The 19,216-nt window shown below is 45.4% G+C and overlaps 1 protein-coding gene across 1 annotated transcript in view; it reads right to left on the bottom strand.

Annotated features, from left to right (window-relative positions):
* The window catches only part of LOC122787178 (guanine nucleotide-binding protein subunit alpha-11), a 490,815-nt gene that overhangs the window by 102,793 nt on the left and 368,806 nt on the right, over positions 1-19,216 (bottom strand). The window contains exon 6 of the mRNA XM_044053758.1: positions 5,769-5,922. Within this exon, the coding sequence (XP_043909693.1) occupies positions 5,769-5,922 (154 nt within the window). The remainder of the gene's footprint in view (positions 1-5,768; positions 5,923-19,216) is intronic.

Raw genomic sequence — 19,216 nt, 5'->3', positions numbered from 1 at the left:
TTATATACCACATGACCGTGGTGTTGTCTGTCTTTATCGGTAGTTGTCCCAGATGAAGTAGGTCCTTGAAGGCTCTCAGGGCATTTTGACCAGCTAGCATCGCTTTTTGATTGATATGCAGATGCATTTGGTTTGAGGTCCATGTGCCCTGAATGCATCTTCCTGCCATGTGGGCACCCCAGGCATAATCTGATGCATCTGTTAGTGTCTGCCTGGCTGGGGGTAATGTGAACGTCTGTCCCCTGTTTTGGTGACAAGCCTTTGCCCACCATCAAAACTCTTGTTGCAGGCAGGAATGAGAGTAATCATTGTTTCCAGGCTGTGGCAATGTTGAGTCCAAACACTTTTTAGGTACCACTGAAGTTTCCTCATATGCAGTCTTGCATATGGAATTAGAAGGATGCAGGATGCCATGAAGCCCAAAGCTTGCAGAAATTTTCTTCCAGATAACTGGGCCTTTGTTGCCAACATTTTGAAATAGGTAGTCAGTTTCCTTTGGCGTGAGATAAGCCATCTGGGCAGTTGTATTTAAGCTTGCACCCAGGAATATTATCTCTTGAGAGGGTACTAGTTTTGATTTCTTTTTGTTGACTGTGTACCCTAGGCATGTTAGAAGTCTTTTCACAAACGCCAGATGTTGTAGAAGAATATCCTTGTTCTCTGCTTGAATTAGACAGTCGTCCAAGTAAGGATATATTTGTATTCCTCTTTGTCTGCAGAATGCAATTACTGGTGCCAGGCACTTTGTAAAGACCCTGGGTGCAGTAGATAAGCCAAAGGGCAGTGCAGAGAATTGGTAATGCATTGAGCCAGCCTTGAATCTGAGGTATCTTCTGCATATCTGTCTGATTGGGACAGGCAGGTATGCCTCTTTTAGGTCTAAAGTCGCAAGCCAAGTGTTCTTGCCCAGCATGGGCAGAAGCTGCTGCAAAGTCAACATCTTAAATTTTGGTATGTCCAGGAATGTGTTCAGAATAGATAGGTATAGTATTGGCCTCCAGGCCTTGGCCTTTCTTGGTACCAAGAACAGTCTTGAGTAAAATCCTTGACTCTGCTCTTGCTCTGGTACTTGCTGAATGGCTCCCATGTCCATGAGGGATGAGACTTGTTTTTATACCTCTGCCCATTGAATTTCTGGCAGATCTGGCCAGCCATTTGCCTTTGGCAGGATATGGAAATGGAACTTGTAGCCTTGTGACACGATATTTAGAACCCGCTTGTCCTGGGGTTTGATGTGCCAATTTTGAGAAAAAAGTGCTAATTTCCCCCCTAAGGGTGCTGCCAGGAGATAAGTGCTTGGTGCAGGCAGGGGGAAGTCATTGGGACTGTTTCCTGTATGGTTGTGATTTGTCTTCTCCAACTTTGGAGGTAGAAGCACCCCATTGCTTTGACCTGTATGAACCTTGCACCTGGGATCTGCCTCTAGGGCATCTGGGTTTGCCCCTTTGAGGCCAGTCTGACACAGGAAAGGACCAATTCTTTGTTGGCCAGTTTCTACTGAACCTAGGTGGCTGTACTTGTAAAAAATCTGACAGTTTGCATAGATTTAGCTTTGTCCTCCATTTTCTTTAACACCTCCTCTGCCTTAACACCAAACAAAGTATCATGCTGTAAAGGTGCATCTAATAATTTAACTTCGACATGATCAGGCAGATTTTGTTCCTTTAACCAAGCATGCCTCCTAATTACATAACCCGTAACTGCGGCCCTGCAGGAGGCCTCCAAAGAATCAAAACCAAATTGCAAAGTATGCTTTCCAACTTGTTCAGCTGCATGCAATAAATCCTGCATTTCCTTCTTTTCTGCACATTCAGAGTTTAACATTTTCTGTTTAAGCAATGCCATATTGCTGATATTTGAGCATAAGAAACTGACAGTTTACTGCCCTTATAGCCAAGGTAGCAGATGTGTAAACCTTTTTTCCCCTGATCTATCCAGTGCCCTAGAATCTGTCAGAGGAGGTAGGGTTTTTTGCAGCGGAAGCCTCAACTCCTTTGGGACCCTGTGAAATAGTTTCTGGGTCTGCAACAGAGTTTTTAAAAAGGAATTTATGAGCGTCAGGAACCCTGTAATACCAGTCAGGCTTAACTGGAACTGGAGGTAAGGAGTCAGGGGTAAGACTAGACTCTGAAAACACATCTACAACGTCTAACACAGGTGGAATGGCTAGTGGCCTGTGTTGGGGGTACTAGAAGGAAATCCCTGAGCCTCTTTTATTCTAAAAAATCTTGGCTCTCCCAGTGGAAATGCTCCCTCATGGTATGCAAGGTTTCCCCAAAGGAATAGTCCCCCCTCAGGAGGAGATGCTGCAGGTATAGATTCTTCAGTATCAGAATCCAAGGGGGAAGAGAATATTCCTGATCAGAAGAGGAATCAGAAGAAATAGAAACGTGATCTGAAGAATCATAATCAGTGTCTTACCTAGGCCCTCATCAGGAGGGGAATGGGAACCCCTGATCAAGGTAATCAAACGTCTTCGGCCATTTTGAGCATCTGTTTTTTGGGGATAGAGGCCTGACCACGTGGCTCGAGTGTTTCTTTGCTTTAGAAGGTGCTTTAGTCTTTGCCTTTGAAGCTGAAGTCGGTTTAATGTAAAGATGTTTAGGTCTGAATACACCCGCAGAAGCCGGTGCCTACTCAGCGGCTCCAGACCCATCTGAAGAAATAGTATCCGAGGCTCCAATACCTTGAGTTTCCAGCGGCATGGCAGACTCCACGTGGGAGTCTGTAGCGGCCTGCGACTCTAAAGTAGCGGATGTCAGGGGCTGCGAAAGTGCCTCACTGAGAACTGGCGAACCAGCGACTGGCTTAGGGGAAGCTTCGTAGTCTGTTTTGGGCCTTGGTTGTCTCTCTCCTTATTTGCGTTTTTTGTGAACTCCAGTAGTCGAATGGCTATCGGACGACATTTCTGGATAATTAAACCAGCATCCGAAACAGTTTAAAGCAAAATCATACTGACGCTTAATAGTGCGTTGGTTAAATCTAGCACAAAACCGACAACCAGAAACGTTGTGATCAGGGCCTAGGCAAGGAATACAGTAAGAATGAAAATCCTTGACGTATTTGCTTTCCACAAGAAATATAATTATTTAATTTTTCTGACATCGGTCTGGAGCAAGAAAAAGGTTTCCCCAACAGGGTACTTAGCTTTATTGAGGACTTTGGATCTGAAATTCGAACACGAAAATCTCAGGAGTCGACTGATCGGCACTTGCGAACTGCTTCTGCTTCGGGCACCGCACTGCAAGAGACACTAAAGAAAATGCCATTGGCCGCATCTTTTATACCCCTGACTACCTGATGTCAGGGAAGGGGTGACAGCAGCCGACGCAGGACCCAAGACTTTGGAATTCAGGCTGACTGAGGGCAACCTGCCAGCAGGATTACCCAAATGTAATGACCGCAACAGTGAAACACAAAGAACATCCTGGGGTTTCTGCTGTGTCTGGGTCAGGCTTGAGAAGACCTTGAAGGGGCTGGAAAGGGCCAATCTTAGAGGGCCAGTGTCTACTAATCTAAGAGGCTGAACTTGTAAGAAATTTTTAACAGTTTGCATGGATTTAGCTTTACCTTCCATCTTTTTAAGAACTTCCTCAGCCTTGTTGCCAAACAGGCGGTCCTGATTTAAGGGAGCATCCAACAACTTAGCTTTAACATGATCAGGCAAAGATTGCTCCTTAAGCCAAGCATGCCTTCTGAGCACAGACCCAGTAACAGCAGCCCTGCAAGAGGCCGCTAATGAATCAAATCCTCACTGCAATGTATGTTTTCCAACCTGTTCAGCAGAATGCATTAAATCCTGTAATTCTTTATTTTCCGCACAGTAAGGAATCAACATAATTTTCTGTTTAAGCAATCCAATAACATGTTGCTGATACTTTAACATATGAAACTGGCAGCTTAAAGCCCTAATGGACAAGGTTGCAGAAGTGTAAACCTTCTTACCCCATCTACCCAGCGCCCTGGAGACTATCAGAAGGAGTAGGATTTTTAGCAGTAGAAGCCTTAATTGCCCATGGGTCCCCGTGAAATAGTCTCTGGATCTGCAATAGGATTTTTAAAAAGGAACTTGTGAGAATCAGGAACCCTGTAATATCTGTCAGGTTTTCTGGGAGCAGGAGGCAAAGAATCAGGTGCCAAACTAGATTCCGAATAAGCATCAACGTCTAGTACAGGAGGAATAGCTAAAGGCCTATGCTGAGGCAGGAGTAAGAAATCCCTAAGCCTCTTTTTTGAATCAGAAAAATCCTGGCTTTCCCAGTGGAAATGCTCCCTTAGAGTAGGGTAAGGTTTCACCAAAAGAAAAATTCTCTGGAAGGGAAGCAGAGGGAATAGAGTCTTCTGCATCAGAATCCTCATAAGTATATCAGGGCAAATCCAGATCATCAGAAGAATAAGAAAAATCAGAATCCTGGTCAGAAGATTCATAAACAACTTCAGTCCTAGGTCTCTTAGAAGGGGGAAGGTTGGCTTCCCCTGATTAGAGTTATAAGATCTTCAGCCATTCTTATTTGTTTTTTTAGGCATAGAGGCCTGAGCATGCGGCCTGGAAGTCGTTTCTTTAGGCATGGTTAGAGATTTAGCCCTATATGAAGAAGGAGGCGACTGTTTAATATGCAAGTCCATAGGCCTGAATACACCCTCAGAAGCCAGTGCCTGCCCAGCTGCTCCAGACCCATCCAAGGTAGAGACATCCGCGGGTTCCACAATTGAAGCATCTCGCGGCATACCGGACTCAGAATGGGTCTCAGTAGAGGACTGTGAATCAGTAGCAGCGGGTATCAGGGGCTGCAAAAGCACCTCAATGAGTACTGGCGAACTGTCGACTGGCTTAGAAGCATCATCGGCAGTTTTGGACCTCGGCAGCCTTCTCTGTCTATCTTGGCATTTTTTCAAAATCCCGGTAGACGGACGGCTAACAGACGACATTTCTGGATAATTAAACCAAGAACCAAAATATTTAGAGGCAAAAATATACAGATGACGGATAGTGCGCCAATTAAATAAAGCAGAAAACCGACAGCAAGGTACGTCGTGGTCAGGGCCTAGGCAAGGAATACAGTACAAATGAAAATCTTTACGAGGTTATTTACTTTCCACAAGTAATGCAATTATTAGCTTTCAGTGACATCAGTAAGGAGCAGGAAAAAGTTTCCCCAACAGGGTACTTAGCTTTAGTTGAAGACTTTGGTTCAGAAACTCGAAAATGAAAATTTCAGGAGTTGGCCGACCAGCACTTGCAAACTGCTTCTGCTTCGGGCACCTAACGGCAAGAAAGACTGATGTAATGCCATCGGCTGCATGTTTTATACCCCTGACGTCATGGAAGAAGGAACAGCAACTGACGCAGGACCCAAGACTTTGTTAATCAGGCCGACTGAGTGCTACTGCAAGCAGATAACCCAAATGAAGAACATCTAACTAATCTCTTAATTCTAACTAGTTTTAATTATTAAAAAGCAAAAGACAAAACACTTAGCCATGGCCAAGAAGAGAACATCCAACCTCGTAAAGAGGCAAACGAGATCTGGGGAGCTGCACCACTGCATCATGGGATACCTACCTTGCCACGAGCAAAGTCTGAGACTTCCAGCTTGTGTATTCGGCTGAGCCAGAGCTGAGGATCGGCTTCGAAACCATCCAAGTAAGAATGAAGGCGAGATAAGATTACATCAAACAACCAAAAACAAATGCAGCTGTCACACCACTGGATATTCTGTGAATAGTAATTTGACAAATGTGTTTTTGAGCAACCCAAGCTAACTCACCATCAAATTCTGGAAAGTAGTCGACAAGGTGTGAATACATGATTTTCTCTTCCAGGAGATCCTTCTTGTTCAAGAACAGAATGACAGAAGAATTCTGAAACCATGGATACGTGATAATGGTCCTAAAGAGTGCTTTACTTTCTTCCATACGGTTCTGGGAAATAAAAGAATCAATCCAAGTCTTCACATACACATTAGATGTAATACCATCAACACCAAATTTTTTTTTATCAGCAGCATAATGCTTAGATAATCAGTCTAGGTCAAATCCTACTGCTAGCTCTCAAGACAGTGCCAATACAGTACTAATACAGCTGGGCACAAGCTTTAAAATGAGATTAAACATAAAATTCCAGATTGCATTTACCTTTTAAGATGATAAAACAGATGAGAAAATAAGTACAGTTGTGTACACTTACCATAAATGTAGATGTTAGAGTGTATTCACTGTTGCAGTCATCACACTTGGGTTATCTGCCTGCAGGTAGCTCTCAGTCACCCAGAATACCAGAAACTTAGTATTTCTGTCGGTTGCCGTTGCTCTAGGACTGAAGTCAAGTCGTCAGGGGTATAAAAACAGGCAGCAGACGCCATTATATCAGTTTTTCTTGCCCCAAATAGGGAGCTAGGTTATGGTGGGGAAAACACCATCAGTAAAAAGTAAATACCAATACCAATATAACCCTGAAAGGGGTGAGTAATAGGTACAGAGAAGAGAGAGGGACAAGGGGGCTGGAGGGAGGGAAACCAAGACTGCAACAGTGAATACACTCTAACATCTACATTTATCGTAAGTTGTACACAGCTGTACTATGTTCTTCGTGTTTCACTGTTGCAGTCATCACACTTGGGTAGATTCCCAAAGTTGAAGGGTGGAGGCAGTCAAGAACAGTTAGGGCTGACTAGTAAGCCTTGCAGGACTGCTGTTGCGAAACCCGCCCTGTATTTGGAAAAGATAGGCAGGTGGTAATGTTTGTTAAAAGTGTGTACAGAACTCCAGGTAGCAGCTTCCAGGATGTCCCTGGTAGGGACTCCCCTGAGGAATGCTGTAGAGGTGGAAGTTGACCTAGTGGAGTGTGTTCTAACCCTCTTAAGGGTTGGTTTCCCATGGTACTTGTAGCAGAAACGGATGCAGTGTGCTAACCACTTGGAGACAGTTTGCTTTGAAATGGCCTTGCCCCCTGCCCCTGGTGCAAAGCTGACTAGTAACTGGTCAAATTTCCTGAAGGGCTTAGTCCTATCAAGGTAGAATCTGAGCTGTCTGTGCACGTCCAATGAGTGCAGGATCCATTCCAGTTTATTTTGAGGATTAGGGAAGAAAGTTGGCAAAAGGATAGATTGGTTGAGACCCACACTGGACACTATTTTAGGCATAAAGGAAGGGTTAGTCTTAAGGGAAACCCTTTCAGCATGGAAAATAATGAAGGGTTCCACAGCCATACGTGCTTGCAGCTCAGACACTCTTCGTGCTGAAGTGATGGCCAGATGCAAGGCTGTTTTCCAAGAGAAATTTTAACTCTGCTGACGCTGCCATCTCAAAGGGGGGTAGCGTCAGCTTTTCCAGTACAAACTTAAAGTCCCAAGCAGGGGTAGGTGCTCTCTCCTAGATGGCATTAAGTTAAGCTGTTTGCCCCTCTCAGGAACTGTATGATAAGAGGGTGGGAGAGATGGCTCACTGTTGTAATGAGCCGAAATGGAAGAGGCATGGATCTTAATGGAGGAGAAGGATAGGCCTCTCTAGAGTAGATCTGCTATGTAATCCAGGATTAGAGGCAGGGAGGGCAGAGTTATGTGCTCTCCTTTAGATACAATCCAAGAATAGTACCTTTTCCATTTGGCATAGGATTTCCTTGTACTGGGTCTTCTGGCTTCAAGAATGACATCCAGCACCTGCTTGCTTAGGCTGGTTACTGGGGGAGAGTTCAAGGAATAAGCCAGGCTGCAAGACTTAGGATTTGTAGTTGTGGATGCAAGATCTGTCCCCCCTGCTGAGAGAGCAGGGTTGGGTTCTGGTGTAGGTGCCAGGGTGGCACCGGTGACACGCGGAGCAGGAGTGGGTATAACTGCTGGCATGGCCAGTCTGAAGCAATCAGAATTGTCCTTGGTCTGTCCAGTCTTATCTTGAGCAATACTCTTGAGGAGGGACAGTGGGGGGGGGGGGAGGCATAGATTGAGAGATTTACCCATTGGAAGGATAGGGCATACACTTTCCAGGCCCTGCTGTGAGGTGTCCTGGTGCAGAATTTGCTGAGCTGGTGATTGCAGGGGGAGGCAGAGGGATCTACCTCTAGGGTCCCCCATTTCTGAATCAGAAGGCTGAAGGTGCTGGCCTCTAGTTGCCACTCATGTGGGTTAAGGAAATATCTGCTCAGGTCATCTGCCAGTGAGTTTTGTTTGCCTGGCAGGAATTGAGCTTGCAGACGGACCAGCATGTCCAAGGTCATGTTCCACAGGGCCATGGCAAGCCTGCAGAGTAGGTAAGAGTGGGCTCCCCCCTACTTGTTGAAGTACCACATAACTGTGGGAGTCTCTGTTTTTATTAGCAGGTGTCCTGGTGAGTGTAGGTATCTGAAAGCTGTCAGAGCGTGCTGCACAGCTAGCATCTACTTTTTCACTGATATGCAGATGAATTTGACTTGGGCTCCAGTGGCCCTGAACACACTTAACGTCCATGTGTGCCACCCAGGCATAGTCTGACGCATCTGTGGTTAGGGTCTGGGAGGCGTGGGGTTGAGTAAAGGGCAGTTCCTTGTTGTGGTTGCATGCTGCTGCCCACGAAAGAAACTGTCAGACAGGGTATTACAGGAATGACGGTTTCCAGGTTCTGAGAATGTTGGCACCAAAGACTTTTTAAGCATCACTAAGTGTCTTCATATGAAGTCTGGCATATGCAATTAGTAGGATGTATGAGGCCATGAACCCTAGGGCCTCTGCAGGATTTTTCTTGCGGACAGCTGGGTTCTGGGGGCTGTTTGAGTAAAATAGTCTGTCAGATAGGCTTGTTTTTGTGGAGTGAGGAATGCCATCTGGGATGCTGTATCCAACTTGCTCCCAGAAATACAATCTTTTGACTGGGGACTAGTTTTGATTTCTTTTCGTTGATGGTGTACCCCCAGGGAGGTTAGGTTTTTTTTTTTTTTATACAAATGTCAGGTGTTGCAACAGCACTTCCCGACTGTCTGCCTGAATCAGGCAGTCATCCAAGTATGGGTAAATTTGAATATTTCTCTGTCTGCAGTAAGCAATGGCTGGAGCCAGGCATTTTGTGAAATACTCTGTGAGGAGTTGATAAGCCAAAAGGAAGTGCAGAGAAAGTACAGTTGTGTACATTTACCATAAATGTAGATGTTAGAGTGTATTCACTGTTGCAGTCATTACGCTTGTGTTCTCCTGCTGGCAGGCTACCCTCAGTCGGCCTGAATTCCAAAATCTAGGTCCAGCATCGGTTGCTGTCGCCTCTTCCCTGACGTCAGTGCGCCAGGGGTATAAAAGATGCAGCAGACGCCATTTTCTTCAGTTTTTCTTGCCCCAGATGTCGGGTGCCCCCAAAAGGGTAGACTAAAAATATGCCAATAAAACATGCATGCACCAAAATATATTATACCTTCATCTACAAGCAAATACACCACATACGTTGTATAGATTAGAGAAGTGCAGATAAGTTGCAGCAAAGATATCGGGGATGGTGGGTGGGTAACCTGGACTGCAACAGTGAATACACTCGTAACATCTACATTTATGGTAAGTGTACACAACTGTACTATGTTCTTCATGTTTCACTGTTGCAGTCATTACACTTGGGTTAAATCCCAAAGCTATGGTTGGGAGGCTGGAGCTAAACAGCATTAAGAGCAGCTATGGGGCCCTGTAGAACTGCAGTGGCAAAGCCTGCCCTGGATTTAGAGTAGAGTGGTAAATGATAGTGCTTTGTAAAGGTGTGCACTGAACTCCAGGTAGCAGCCTTTAAAATGTCTTTGGTTGATACTGCACTGAGGAAGGCTGCTGAAGTGGCTGCTGCTCTGGTTGAATGAGGCCTAATGCCCTTAGGCACTGGCTTGCCATGTTGTGAATAGCATAAATGAATGCAGTGGCCTATCCACTTTGAAATAGTCTGCTTTGAGATGGCCTTTCCTTGTGATACTGCAGCATATGCCACTAGTAGTTGTTCTGTCTTTCTGAAAGCTTTGGTTCTGTCCAAGTAGAAGGGTAGCTGTCTGTGTATGTCCAAAGAATGCAAAATTATCTCCCCCTTATTCTGTGGGTTTGGATAAAAAGTAGGCAGATGAATAATTTGGTTAAGGGCCACACTGGACACTACCTTAGGCATGTCGGGTTTGTCCTCAGAGAAACCCTGTCTGGATAAAAAATGATAAAAGGTTCCACAGCCATGAATGCCTGTAGCTCTGAGACTCGTCTTGCAGAGGTTATTGCTAGGAGCAGAGCTGTTTTCCAAGATAAAAACTTTATATCAGCTGTAGCGGCTGGCTCAAAAGAAGGCAGGGTGAGTTTTTCCAAGACATAATTGAGGTCCCAATGCAGGTATTGGTGATCTCCTTGGAGGCCTTAAGTTTTTGGCTCCTCTGAGGTACTGCCTTAACAAGGGATGAGAAAAGATTAGTGGTTCTGTATTGTAATGAGCCGAAATGGCAGAGGCATGAATTTTAATTGATGAAAAGGATAGGCCTTTGTCCAGCATCTCAGTTAAGTACTGCAAAATCTGAGGAATATTTGGTACAGCTGTGTCAATTCCTTGTGCCTGGTTCCAAGCACAGAATCTCTTCCATTTTCCGCCTAAGATTTTCTGGTACTAGGCCTTCTGGCCTCCAAAATGACATCCATTACAGCTTTAGTGAGAGGCGCGTTTTGTATGACTACATTATCCGCCATGCTGCCAGATTTAAGGTCTTGAGTTGGCTGCGAGGATCTGATTGTTTTGTTGGGATAGTAAATGAGGTATTTGAGGCAAGGTCCAAGCCGGGCATCGAGACAAGTTCCTTAGGATTGGATACCAGTACTGGCGGGGCCAGTCTGGGGCAATGACCATCACCTTTGGCTTCTCTTGTCTGACCTTTAGGAGTACCTTGTGGAGGAGAGGCAGTGGAGGAAAGGCATATACTGCTAGGCTTGTCCAGCTGAAAGACAGGGCGTCCACTTTCCATGCTTGCCTGTGATAAGTCCTAGTGCAGAACCTTTTTAGTTGGTAGTTGTGAGAAGAGGCAAATAGATGTATATCCAGCATCCCCATTTCCTTGTCATCATGCTGAAGACTTGTGGATCCAATTTCCACTCGTGGGGATCCATGAGGTTTCTGCTTAGTTCGTTGTATTTATCTTTCCTGGCAGGAATTGTGCCTGCAGATGTACTTGGTAAGTCAATGCTGTGTCCCACAAAGTCATGGCTAGTCTGCAAAGGGGGTAAGAATGAGTGCCTCCCTGCTTGTTTATATACCACATGACCATGGTGTTGTCCATCTTTATCAGTAGTTGTCCCGGATGAAGTAGGTCCTTGAAGGCTGTCGGGCATTCTGAATAGCTAACATCTCTTTTTGATTGATATGTAGATGCATTTGGTTTGCGGACCATGTGCGTAGAATACATCTTCCTGCCATGTGGGCCCCCCAGGCATAATCTGATGCATCCATTGTTAATGTCTGCCTGGCTGGGGGGTAAAGTGAATGGCTGTCCCTTGTTCTGGTGACAAGCCTTTGCCCACCATCGAAACTCCTGTTGTAGGCAGGGAATGAGGGTAATTATTGTTTCCAGGGTGTGGCAATGTTGAGTCCAAACACTTTTTAGGTACCACTGAAGTTTCCTCATATGCAGTCTCGCATATGGAGTTAGAATGCAGGACGCCATGAAGCCCAAAGCCTGCAGAAATTTTCTTGCAGATAACTTGGCCTTTGTTGCCAACAGGTTGAAATAGGTAGTCAGTTGCCTTTGTCTGGCGTGACATAAGCCATCTGGGCAGTTGTATTTAAGCTTGCACCCAGGAATATTACCTCTTGAGAGGGTACTAGTTTTGATTTCTTTTCGCTGACTGCATACCCTAGGACTGTTAGAAATCTCTTTACAAACGTCAGATGTTGCAGTAGAATGTCCTTGTTCTCTGCTTAAATGAGGCAGTTGTCCAAGTAAGGACATATTTGAATTCCTCTGTCTGCAAAATGCATTTACTGGTGACAGGCACTTTGTGAAGACTCTGAGCACAGTAGATAATCCAAAGGGCAGTGCAGAGAATTGGTAGTGCATTGAGCCAGCTATGAATCTGAGGTATCTTCTGCATGTTTGTCTGATTGGGACATGCAGGTATGCCTCTTTTAGGTCTAAAGTCACAAGCCAAGCCTTCTTGTCCAGCATGGGCAGAAGTTGCTGTAGAGTCAACATTTTGAATTTTGGTATAGCCAGAAATGTGTTTAGAATAGATAGGTCCAGTACTGGTCTCCAGGTCTTGTCCTTTCTTGGTACCAAGAACAGTCTTGAATAAAATCCTTGTCCCTGCTCCTGCTTTGGTACTTGTTGAATGGCACTCAGGGATGAGACTTGCTTTTGTGCCCCTGCCCATTGATGCTTTGGCAGGTCTGGCCAACCGTTTGTCCTTGGCAGGGTATGGAAGTGAAACTTGTAGCCTTGTGACACACTTTCTAGGACCCATTTGTCCTGGGTTATTATATGCCAATTTTGAGGAAAAAAAGTGCTAATTTTCCCCCTAAAGGTGCTGCCAGAAGATAAGTTCTTGGAGCAGGCGGGGGAAGTAATTGGGACTGTTTCCTGTATGGCTGTGACTTGTCTTCTCCACTTTTGGAGGTAGAAGCACCCAATTGTTTAGACCTGTATGAACCTTGGGGCTGGGATCTGCCTCTTGGGCGCCTGTATCTGCCCCTTTGTGGTCTGTCTGACACTGGAAAGGACCAATTCTTTGTAGGCCAGTGTCTGCTAAATCTTGGAGGCTGAACCTGTAAGAAATCCTTAACCGTTTGCATAGATTTAGCTTTGTCCTCCATTTTCTTTAACACCTCTTATGCTTTAACACCAAACAAGGTATCATGCTGTAATGGGGCATCTAAATTTTGCTTTGACATGATCAGGCAGGTTCTCCGGTTCGATTCTCGGCTGGTGTGCCTTCTGTGTGGAGTCTGCATGTCCTCCCTGTGGTCACGTGGGTTTCCTCCGGGTGCTCCGGTTTCCTCCCACATCCCAAAGACATGCTGTAGGTGGATTGGACACTCTAAATTGGCCCTAGGTGTGATTGTGTGCGCGCCTTCTGTGGAAAGTTAGGCGCCAGGCTGGCAACTCGACACCGTAAAACTCCACTGCCAATCATGAGCAGACAGATATCCGCTGTGGCGACCCCTAACCGGGAAAAGCCGAAAGACCAAGAAGAACCAAGCATGCCTCCTGATGACAGAATTCGTAACAGCGGCTTTGCAGGAGGCCTCCAAAGAATCAAAACTACACTGCAAAGTATGCTTTCCAACTTATTCAGCTGCATGCAATAAATCCTGCATTTCTTTGTTTTCTGCACATTCAGAATTTATCAACATTTTCTGTTTAAGCAGTGACATAATATATTGCTGATATTTAAGCATATGAAACTGACAATTTAAAGCCCTTATAGCTAAGGTAGCAGAAGTGTAAATCTTTTTTCCCCATCTGTCTAATGCCCTAGAATCCCTGTCAGAGAGGGTAGGGTTTTTTTGCAGCGGAAGCCTTGACCCCTTTGGGACCCTGAGAGAGAGTTTCTGGGTCAGCAGCAGGGTTTTTGAAAAGGAATTTATGAGAGCCAGGAACCCTATAGTACCTGTCCGGCCTAACAGGAGCTGGAGGTAGGGAGTCGGGGGTCAGACTGGAGTCTGAAAATACATTATCAACAATGTCTAACACAGGTGGAATAGCTAGGGGCCTGTGTTGTGGTAGTAAAAGGAAGTCTCTGAGCCTTTTCTTAGATTCTGAAAAATCTTGGCTCTCCCAGTGGAAATGCTCCCTCACAGTATGCAAGGTTTCCCCAAAAGAGTAATCCTCAGGAGGAGAGGCTGAAGGGATAAATTCTTCAGAATCAGAATCCTCAAAGGGAGGAAGAGAGTATTCCTGATCAGAAGAGGAATCAGACGAAATGGAAACCTGATCTGAAGATTCATATTCTGTCTCTTGCCTAGGCCTTTTATCAGAAGGGGGATGGGAAAGTACAGTTTTGTACCTACCATAAATGTAGATGTGAGTTTAAACACTGCTGCAGTCATTACACTTGGGTTATCCTGCCGTCAGGCGGTTCCCCAGTCAGCCTGAGTTCCAAAGTCTTCGTCCGGCATTGGTTGCTGTCGCCTCCTCCCTGACGTCAGTGCGACACGGGTATACAAGATGCAGCACATGCTATTTTCTTCAGTTTTTCTTGCCCCAGATGTCAGGTGCCCCCAAACAGGTAGGCAATTCAAATTGCTAATAAAACATACATTAGAAAAGCAAACAACTTTCAGTTACCAGCAAATACTCCCCATAGGTAGTAAAGGGTAGAAGGCATAGGTACGTACCAGCAAGTAAGAGGGGAAGGAGGGAGGGTAACCTGGACTGCAGCAGTATTTACACTAGAACATCATCTACATTTATGGTAGGTACAAAACTGTACTATGTTCGTGTTACACTGCTGCAGTCATTACGCTTGGGTGAAATCCCAAAGCTGAGGAAGGGAGGCTGGTTCTATAAGGCATTAGGGGTGGCTATAAGGCCCTGCAGCACTGCAGTGGCGAAGCCAGCTCTGGATTTGGAGTATAAAAGCAAATGGTAATGCTTGGTGAAGGTATGCACAGAGCTCCATGTTGCTGCTTCCAAAATATCTTTGGCACGTACACCTCTGAGGTAGGCAGTTGAAATGGCTGTTGCCCTGGTGGAGTGAGATCTAATGCTGCTAAGTACAGGCTTCCCATGGTGAGTATAGCAGAAACGTATACAATGTCCTATCCATTTTAAGATGGTCTGTTTTGAAATGGCTTTTCCCTGTGCTCCTGCAACATATGCTACAAATAATTGCTCAGATTTTCTGAAAGCTTTGGTTTTGTAAATGTAACTGCCTGTGAATGTCCAAAGAATGCAGTAGTCTCTCCCCTTTGTTCTGTGGTTTTGGATAGAAAGTTGGCAAGTGAATAGTTTGGTTTAGAGCCACACTTGATACCACCTTTGGCATAAATGTAAGGTTAGTTCTTAAAGACACCCCTGTCCTGGTGGAAAAGGTACCACTGCCATTAGTGCCTGTAATTCTGAAACTCTTCGTGCTGATGTTATTGCCAGTAGCAGAGCAGTTTTCCAAGAGATGCATTTTAATTCTGCTGTTAGCTGGCTCAAAAGGAGGTAAAGTTAATTTTTCCAAAACAAAGTTGAGGTCCCAAGTTGGGGTAGGTGCTCTACGGGTCGGTCTTATGTTTTTAGCCCCTCTGAGGTACTGTTTGAGCAAAGGATTAGAAAAAATTGGTGGGATCCGTGTTGTAATGAGCAGAAATGGCTGAGGCGTGGATCTTGATGGATGAGAAGAGGCCCTTGTCCAGCATCTCTGTTAAATATTGAAGAATCTGAGGAATGTTTGGGACATGAGGGTCAAGGCTGTGCGCCTTGTTCCAGGCACAGAATCTCTTCCATTTATCTGAGTAGGCTTTCCTGGTGCTAGGCCTTCTGGCCTCCAGAATGATATCCATAACAGCTTTGGAGAGTGGCATTGCTTGCTTGACTAAGGAATTTTCCATGCAGCTAGGTTTAAGGTATTTAGCTGGCTGTGAAGTATCTGATTGTTGTGCTGTGTCAGCAGATGAGGGATTTGAGGCAAAATCCAGGGTGGTTCTTGTGCTAAGTTCTTTAAGATTGGGTACCATGCTGGCGTGGCCAGTCTGGTGCAATCAGGATCATCTTTGGCTCTTCTTGCCTGGCTTTTATGAGTACTTTTGGAAGGAGAGGTAAAGGAGGGAAAGCGTATACTTGCAGGTTTTTCCAGCTGAATGAGAGGGCATCCACTTTCCATGCTTGTGGATGGTAACTCCTTCTGCAGAATTTCTGTAGCTGCCAGTTCATTGGGGATGCAAACAGATCTATGTCCGGGCTCCACCATTTTTGTGTTGTTATGAATATTTGTGGATTCAATTCCCATTCATGGGGATCCATGATGTTTCTGCTTAGGTCTGTCAGTGTGTTTTTCTCTCCTGGCAGGAATTGTGCTTGCAGATGGACTTGGTAGTCTAGAGCTGTATTCCACAAGGTCATGGCTTGTCTGCAGAGGGGGTAGGAGTGTGTGCCCCCTTGCTTGTTTATGTACCGCATAACTGTGGTGTTGTCTGTCTTTAATAGTTGCCCTGGATGCAGTAGGTCCTTGAAAGCTATAAGGGCATTTTGTACAGCTAGCATCGCTTTTTGATTGATGTGAAGATGCCTTTGCTTTGTGGGCCACTCGCCCGGAATACATTTTCCTGCCACATGTGCCCCCCCCAATGTTTGCCTGGCTGTTGGTTGAGTTAAAGGCTGTCCCTTGTTGAGAGGACAAGCTTGAGCCCACCATCGAAACTCCTGTTGAAGGCAAGAAATTAGTGGTATAACTGTTTCCAAACTTTGACAGTGTTGAGACCATACACTCTTTAGGTACCATTGTAGTTTCCTCATATGCAGTCTGGCATATAGAATTAGTAGTATGCAAGATGCCATGTAGCCCAAGGCCTGCAGAATTTTTCTTGCAGGGAGTTGGGTCTTTGTTGCCATCAATTTAAAGTATTGAGTCAGTTGCCCTTGCTTGTCTGGCGTGAGATAAGCCATCTGGGCCGTTGTGTTCAAGCTGGCACCCAGGAATATTATCTGTTGTGAGGGCACTAGTTTTGATTTCTTTTCATTTACTGTGTACCCCAGGCAACTTAACTTTACTAACGCCAGATGCTTTAGAAGAATATCCTTGCTCTCTGCTTGAATCAGGCAGTTGTCCAGGTATGGATAAATTTTAATTTCTTTTTGCCTGCAAAAATGCTATTACTGGTGCCTGGCACTTTGTGAAGACCCTGGGCGCAGTAGACAAGCCAAAGAGCAGTGCAGAAAATTGATAGTGCACTGAACCAGCTTGAAATCTGAGGTATCTTCTGCAGTTTTGTCTGATAGGGACATGCAGGTATGCCTCCTTGAGGTCCAAAGTCACGAACCAAGCTTTCTTGCCCAGCATGGGAAGAAGCTGCTGTAGTGTCAACATTTTGAATTTTGGAACATCCAGGTAAGTGTTTAAAGAAAGATCCAGAATGGGTCGCCAGGCTTTGTCCTTTCTGGGAACCAGAAAGTCTTGAATAAAATCCGTGTCCTTGCTCCTGTGGTGGTACCTTTTGAATAGCTCTCATGTCCATGAGTGCTGCAATTTGTTTTTGAGCCTCTGCCCATTGATTTGGTGGCAGATTTGGCATTCCTGTTGACCTTGGCAGAGTGTGAAAGTGGAACCTGTAACCTTGAGATACAATGTTGAGAACCCATTTGTCTTTGGTGATGCAATGCAAATTGTGATATAAAAGTGCCAGTTTTCCTCCTAAGGGGGCTGCCAAGAGAGCTGTTTGGCAGCTGTAGTGGGAAGTCATTGAAGCTGCTTTTTATAAGGTTGTGGCCGGTCTTTCCTTTCTTTCTTGCCTGGTGTACCCCATTGTCGAGACCTGTAAGGACCTTGTGCTTGACCTCTACCTCTTGGATGTCTGTATTTGCCCCTTTGAGGTCTGTCTGAGACTGGAAAGGACCAATTCTTTGTTGGCAAATTTCTGCTAAAACGAGGAGGCTGAACCTGTAAAAAATCCTTCACTGTTTGCATAGATTTTGCCTTATCCTCCATCTTCTTTAATACCTCCTCTGCCATAACTCCAAACACCACCTCCCGCTGTAAAGGTACATCCAATAATTTTGTCTTAACATGATCTGGTAACGTATGTTCTTTTAACCAAGCATGCGTTCTAATGACAGAGCCTGTAACTGCTGCTCTACAGAAGGCCTCTAAGGAATCAAACCCACATTGCAAAGTATGTTTTCTCACTTGTTCAGCTGCATGCAATAAATCCTGCATTTCTTTAAAATTAGGAGGATCTGAATCTGGAAGCATCTTTTGTTTCAACTGAGACATCAAAAATTGCTGATATTTTAGCATGTGAAACGGGCAATTTAAGGCTCTCATTGCTAAAGTTGCAGACGTATATACTTTCTTTCCCCATCTGTCTAATGCTCTGGAATCTCTGTCAGAGGGAACTGGGTTTTTTGCTGATGAGGCCTTAATCCCTTTGGGTCCCTGAGAAATGGTTTCAGGGTCAGCAACAGGGCTTTTATACAGAAATTTGAGAGAGTCAGGGACTCCAATATCTATCAGGTTTAACTGGGGCTGGAGGTAAGGAGTCAGGGTTTAAGCTGGATTCAGTGTACACATCATCCACATGTAACACTGGCGGAATAGCCAGGGGTCTGTGTTGAGGCAATAAAAGGAAGTCTCTGAGCCTTTTCTTGGATTCTGAGTAATCCTGGCCTTCCCAATGGAAATGCTCCCTCATGGTATGTAATGTCTCCTCAAAAGAGTAGTCCTCAGGCAGAGAGGCTGATGAAATTGATTCCTCAGCATCAGAACCCTCATAAGGGGGTAGAGAATATCCTAGGTCTGAGGATGAATCTGAAGAAATGGACACCTGGTCAGAAGATTCATAGTCTGCATCCTGTCTGAGCCTTTTATCAGGAGGAGGATGGGACCCCCCCTGATCAGGGTGATTAAATCTTCGGCCATTTTGAGCATTTGTTTCTTAGGCATGGAAGCCTGTCCGGGAGAATGCTGTATCTGTTTCTTTGTTTTTAAGGGGGCCTTAGACTTAGCAGAGGGTTTTAATGGCTAACTGGGAAAGTCTGAAGACACCCTCTGAAGCTGTGGATTGCTCAGCGACTTTGGTTCCCTCAGAAGGGTTAGTTTCGGTAGGCTGAAAACCTAGAGCATCCGAAGGCCCCAGCCCCACGTGGGAGTCGCAGGCGGTCTGTGGTTCTGTGGAAGTGGTCGTCAGGGGCTGCTTAGGCGCCTTGCTGAATACTGGCCTAGAAAAGGCCTTGTCATCAGTTTTGGGCCTCGGATGCCTGTCCTTGTCTTTGCGCTTTTTATGTATTCTGGTCGTCGGAAGTTCCGACGGCATGGTGTAATTGAATTTTCTGACATCGGTCTGAGGCAAGAAAAAGTTTCCCTAATGGGGTACTTAGCTTTGTAGAAAACGTCGGTTCTAGATTAAATCTCAGGAGTCGGCCGACCGGCACTTGCGAACTGCTTCTGCTTCGGGCACTGCGTGGCAAGAAAGACTGAAGAAAATGGCGTCTGCTGTATCTTATATAACCCTGTCGCACTGACGTCAGGGAGGAGGCGACAGCAACCGACGCCAGACCAAGACTTTGGAACTCAGGCCGACTGGGGAACCGCCTGACGGCAGGATAACCCAAGTGTAA

The sequence above is a fragment of the Protopterus annectens genome, chromosome 13.part0 (assembly GCF_019279795.1).
Source record: "Protopterus annectens isolate FY-2018-M chromosome 13.part0, PAN1.0, whole genome shotgun sequence".
NCBI lineage: Eukaryota > Metazoa > Chordata > Ceratodontiformes > Protopteridae > Protopterus > Protopterus annectens.
The sequence above is the reverse complement of the archived record's forward strand: the minus strand, read 5'-3'. Positions and strand labels throughout refer to the sequence as shown.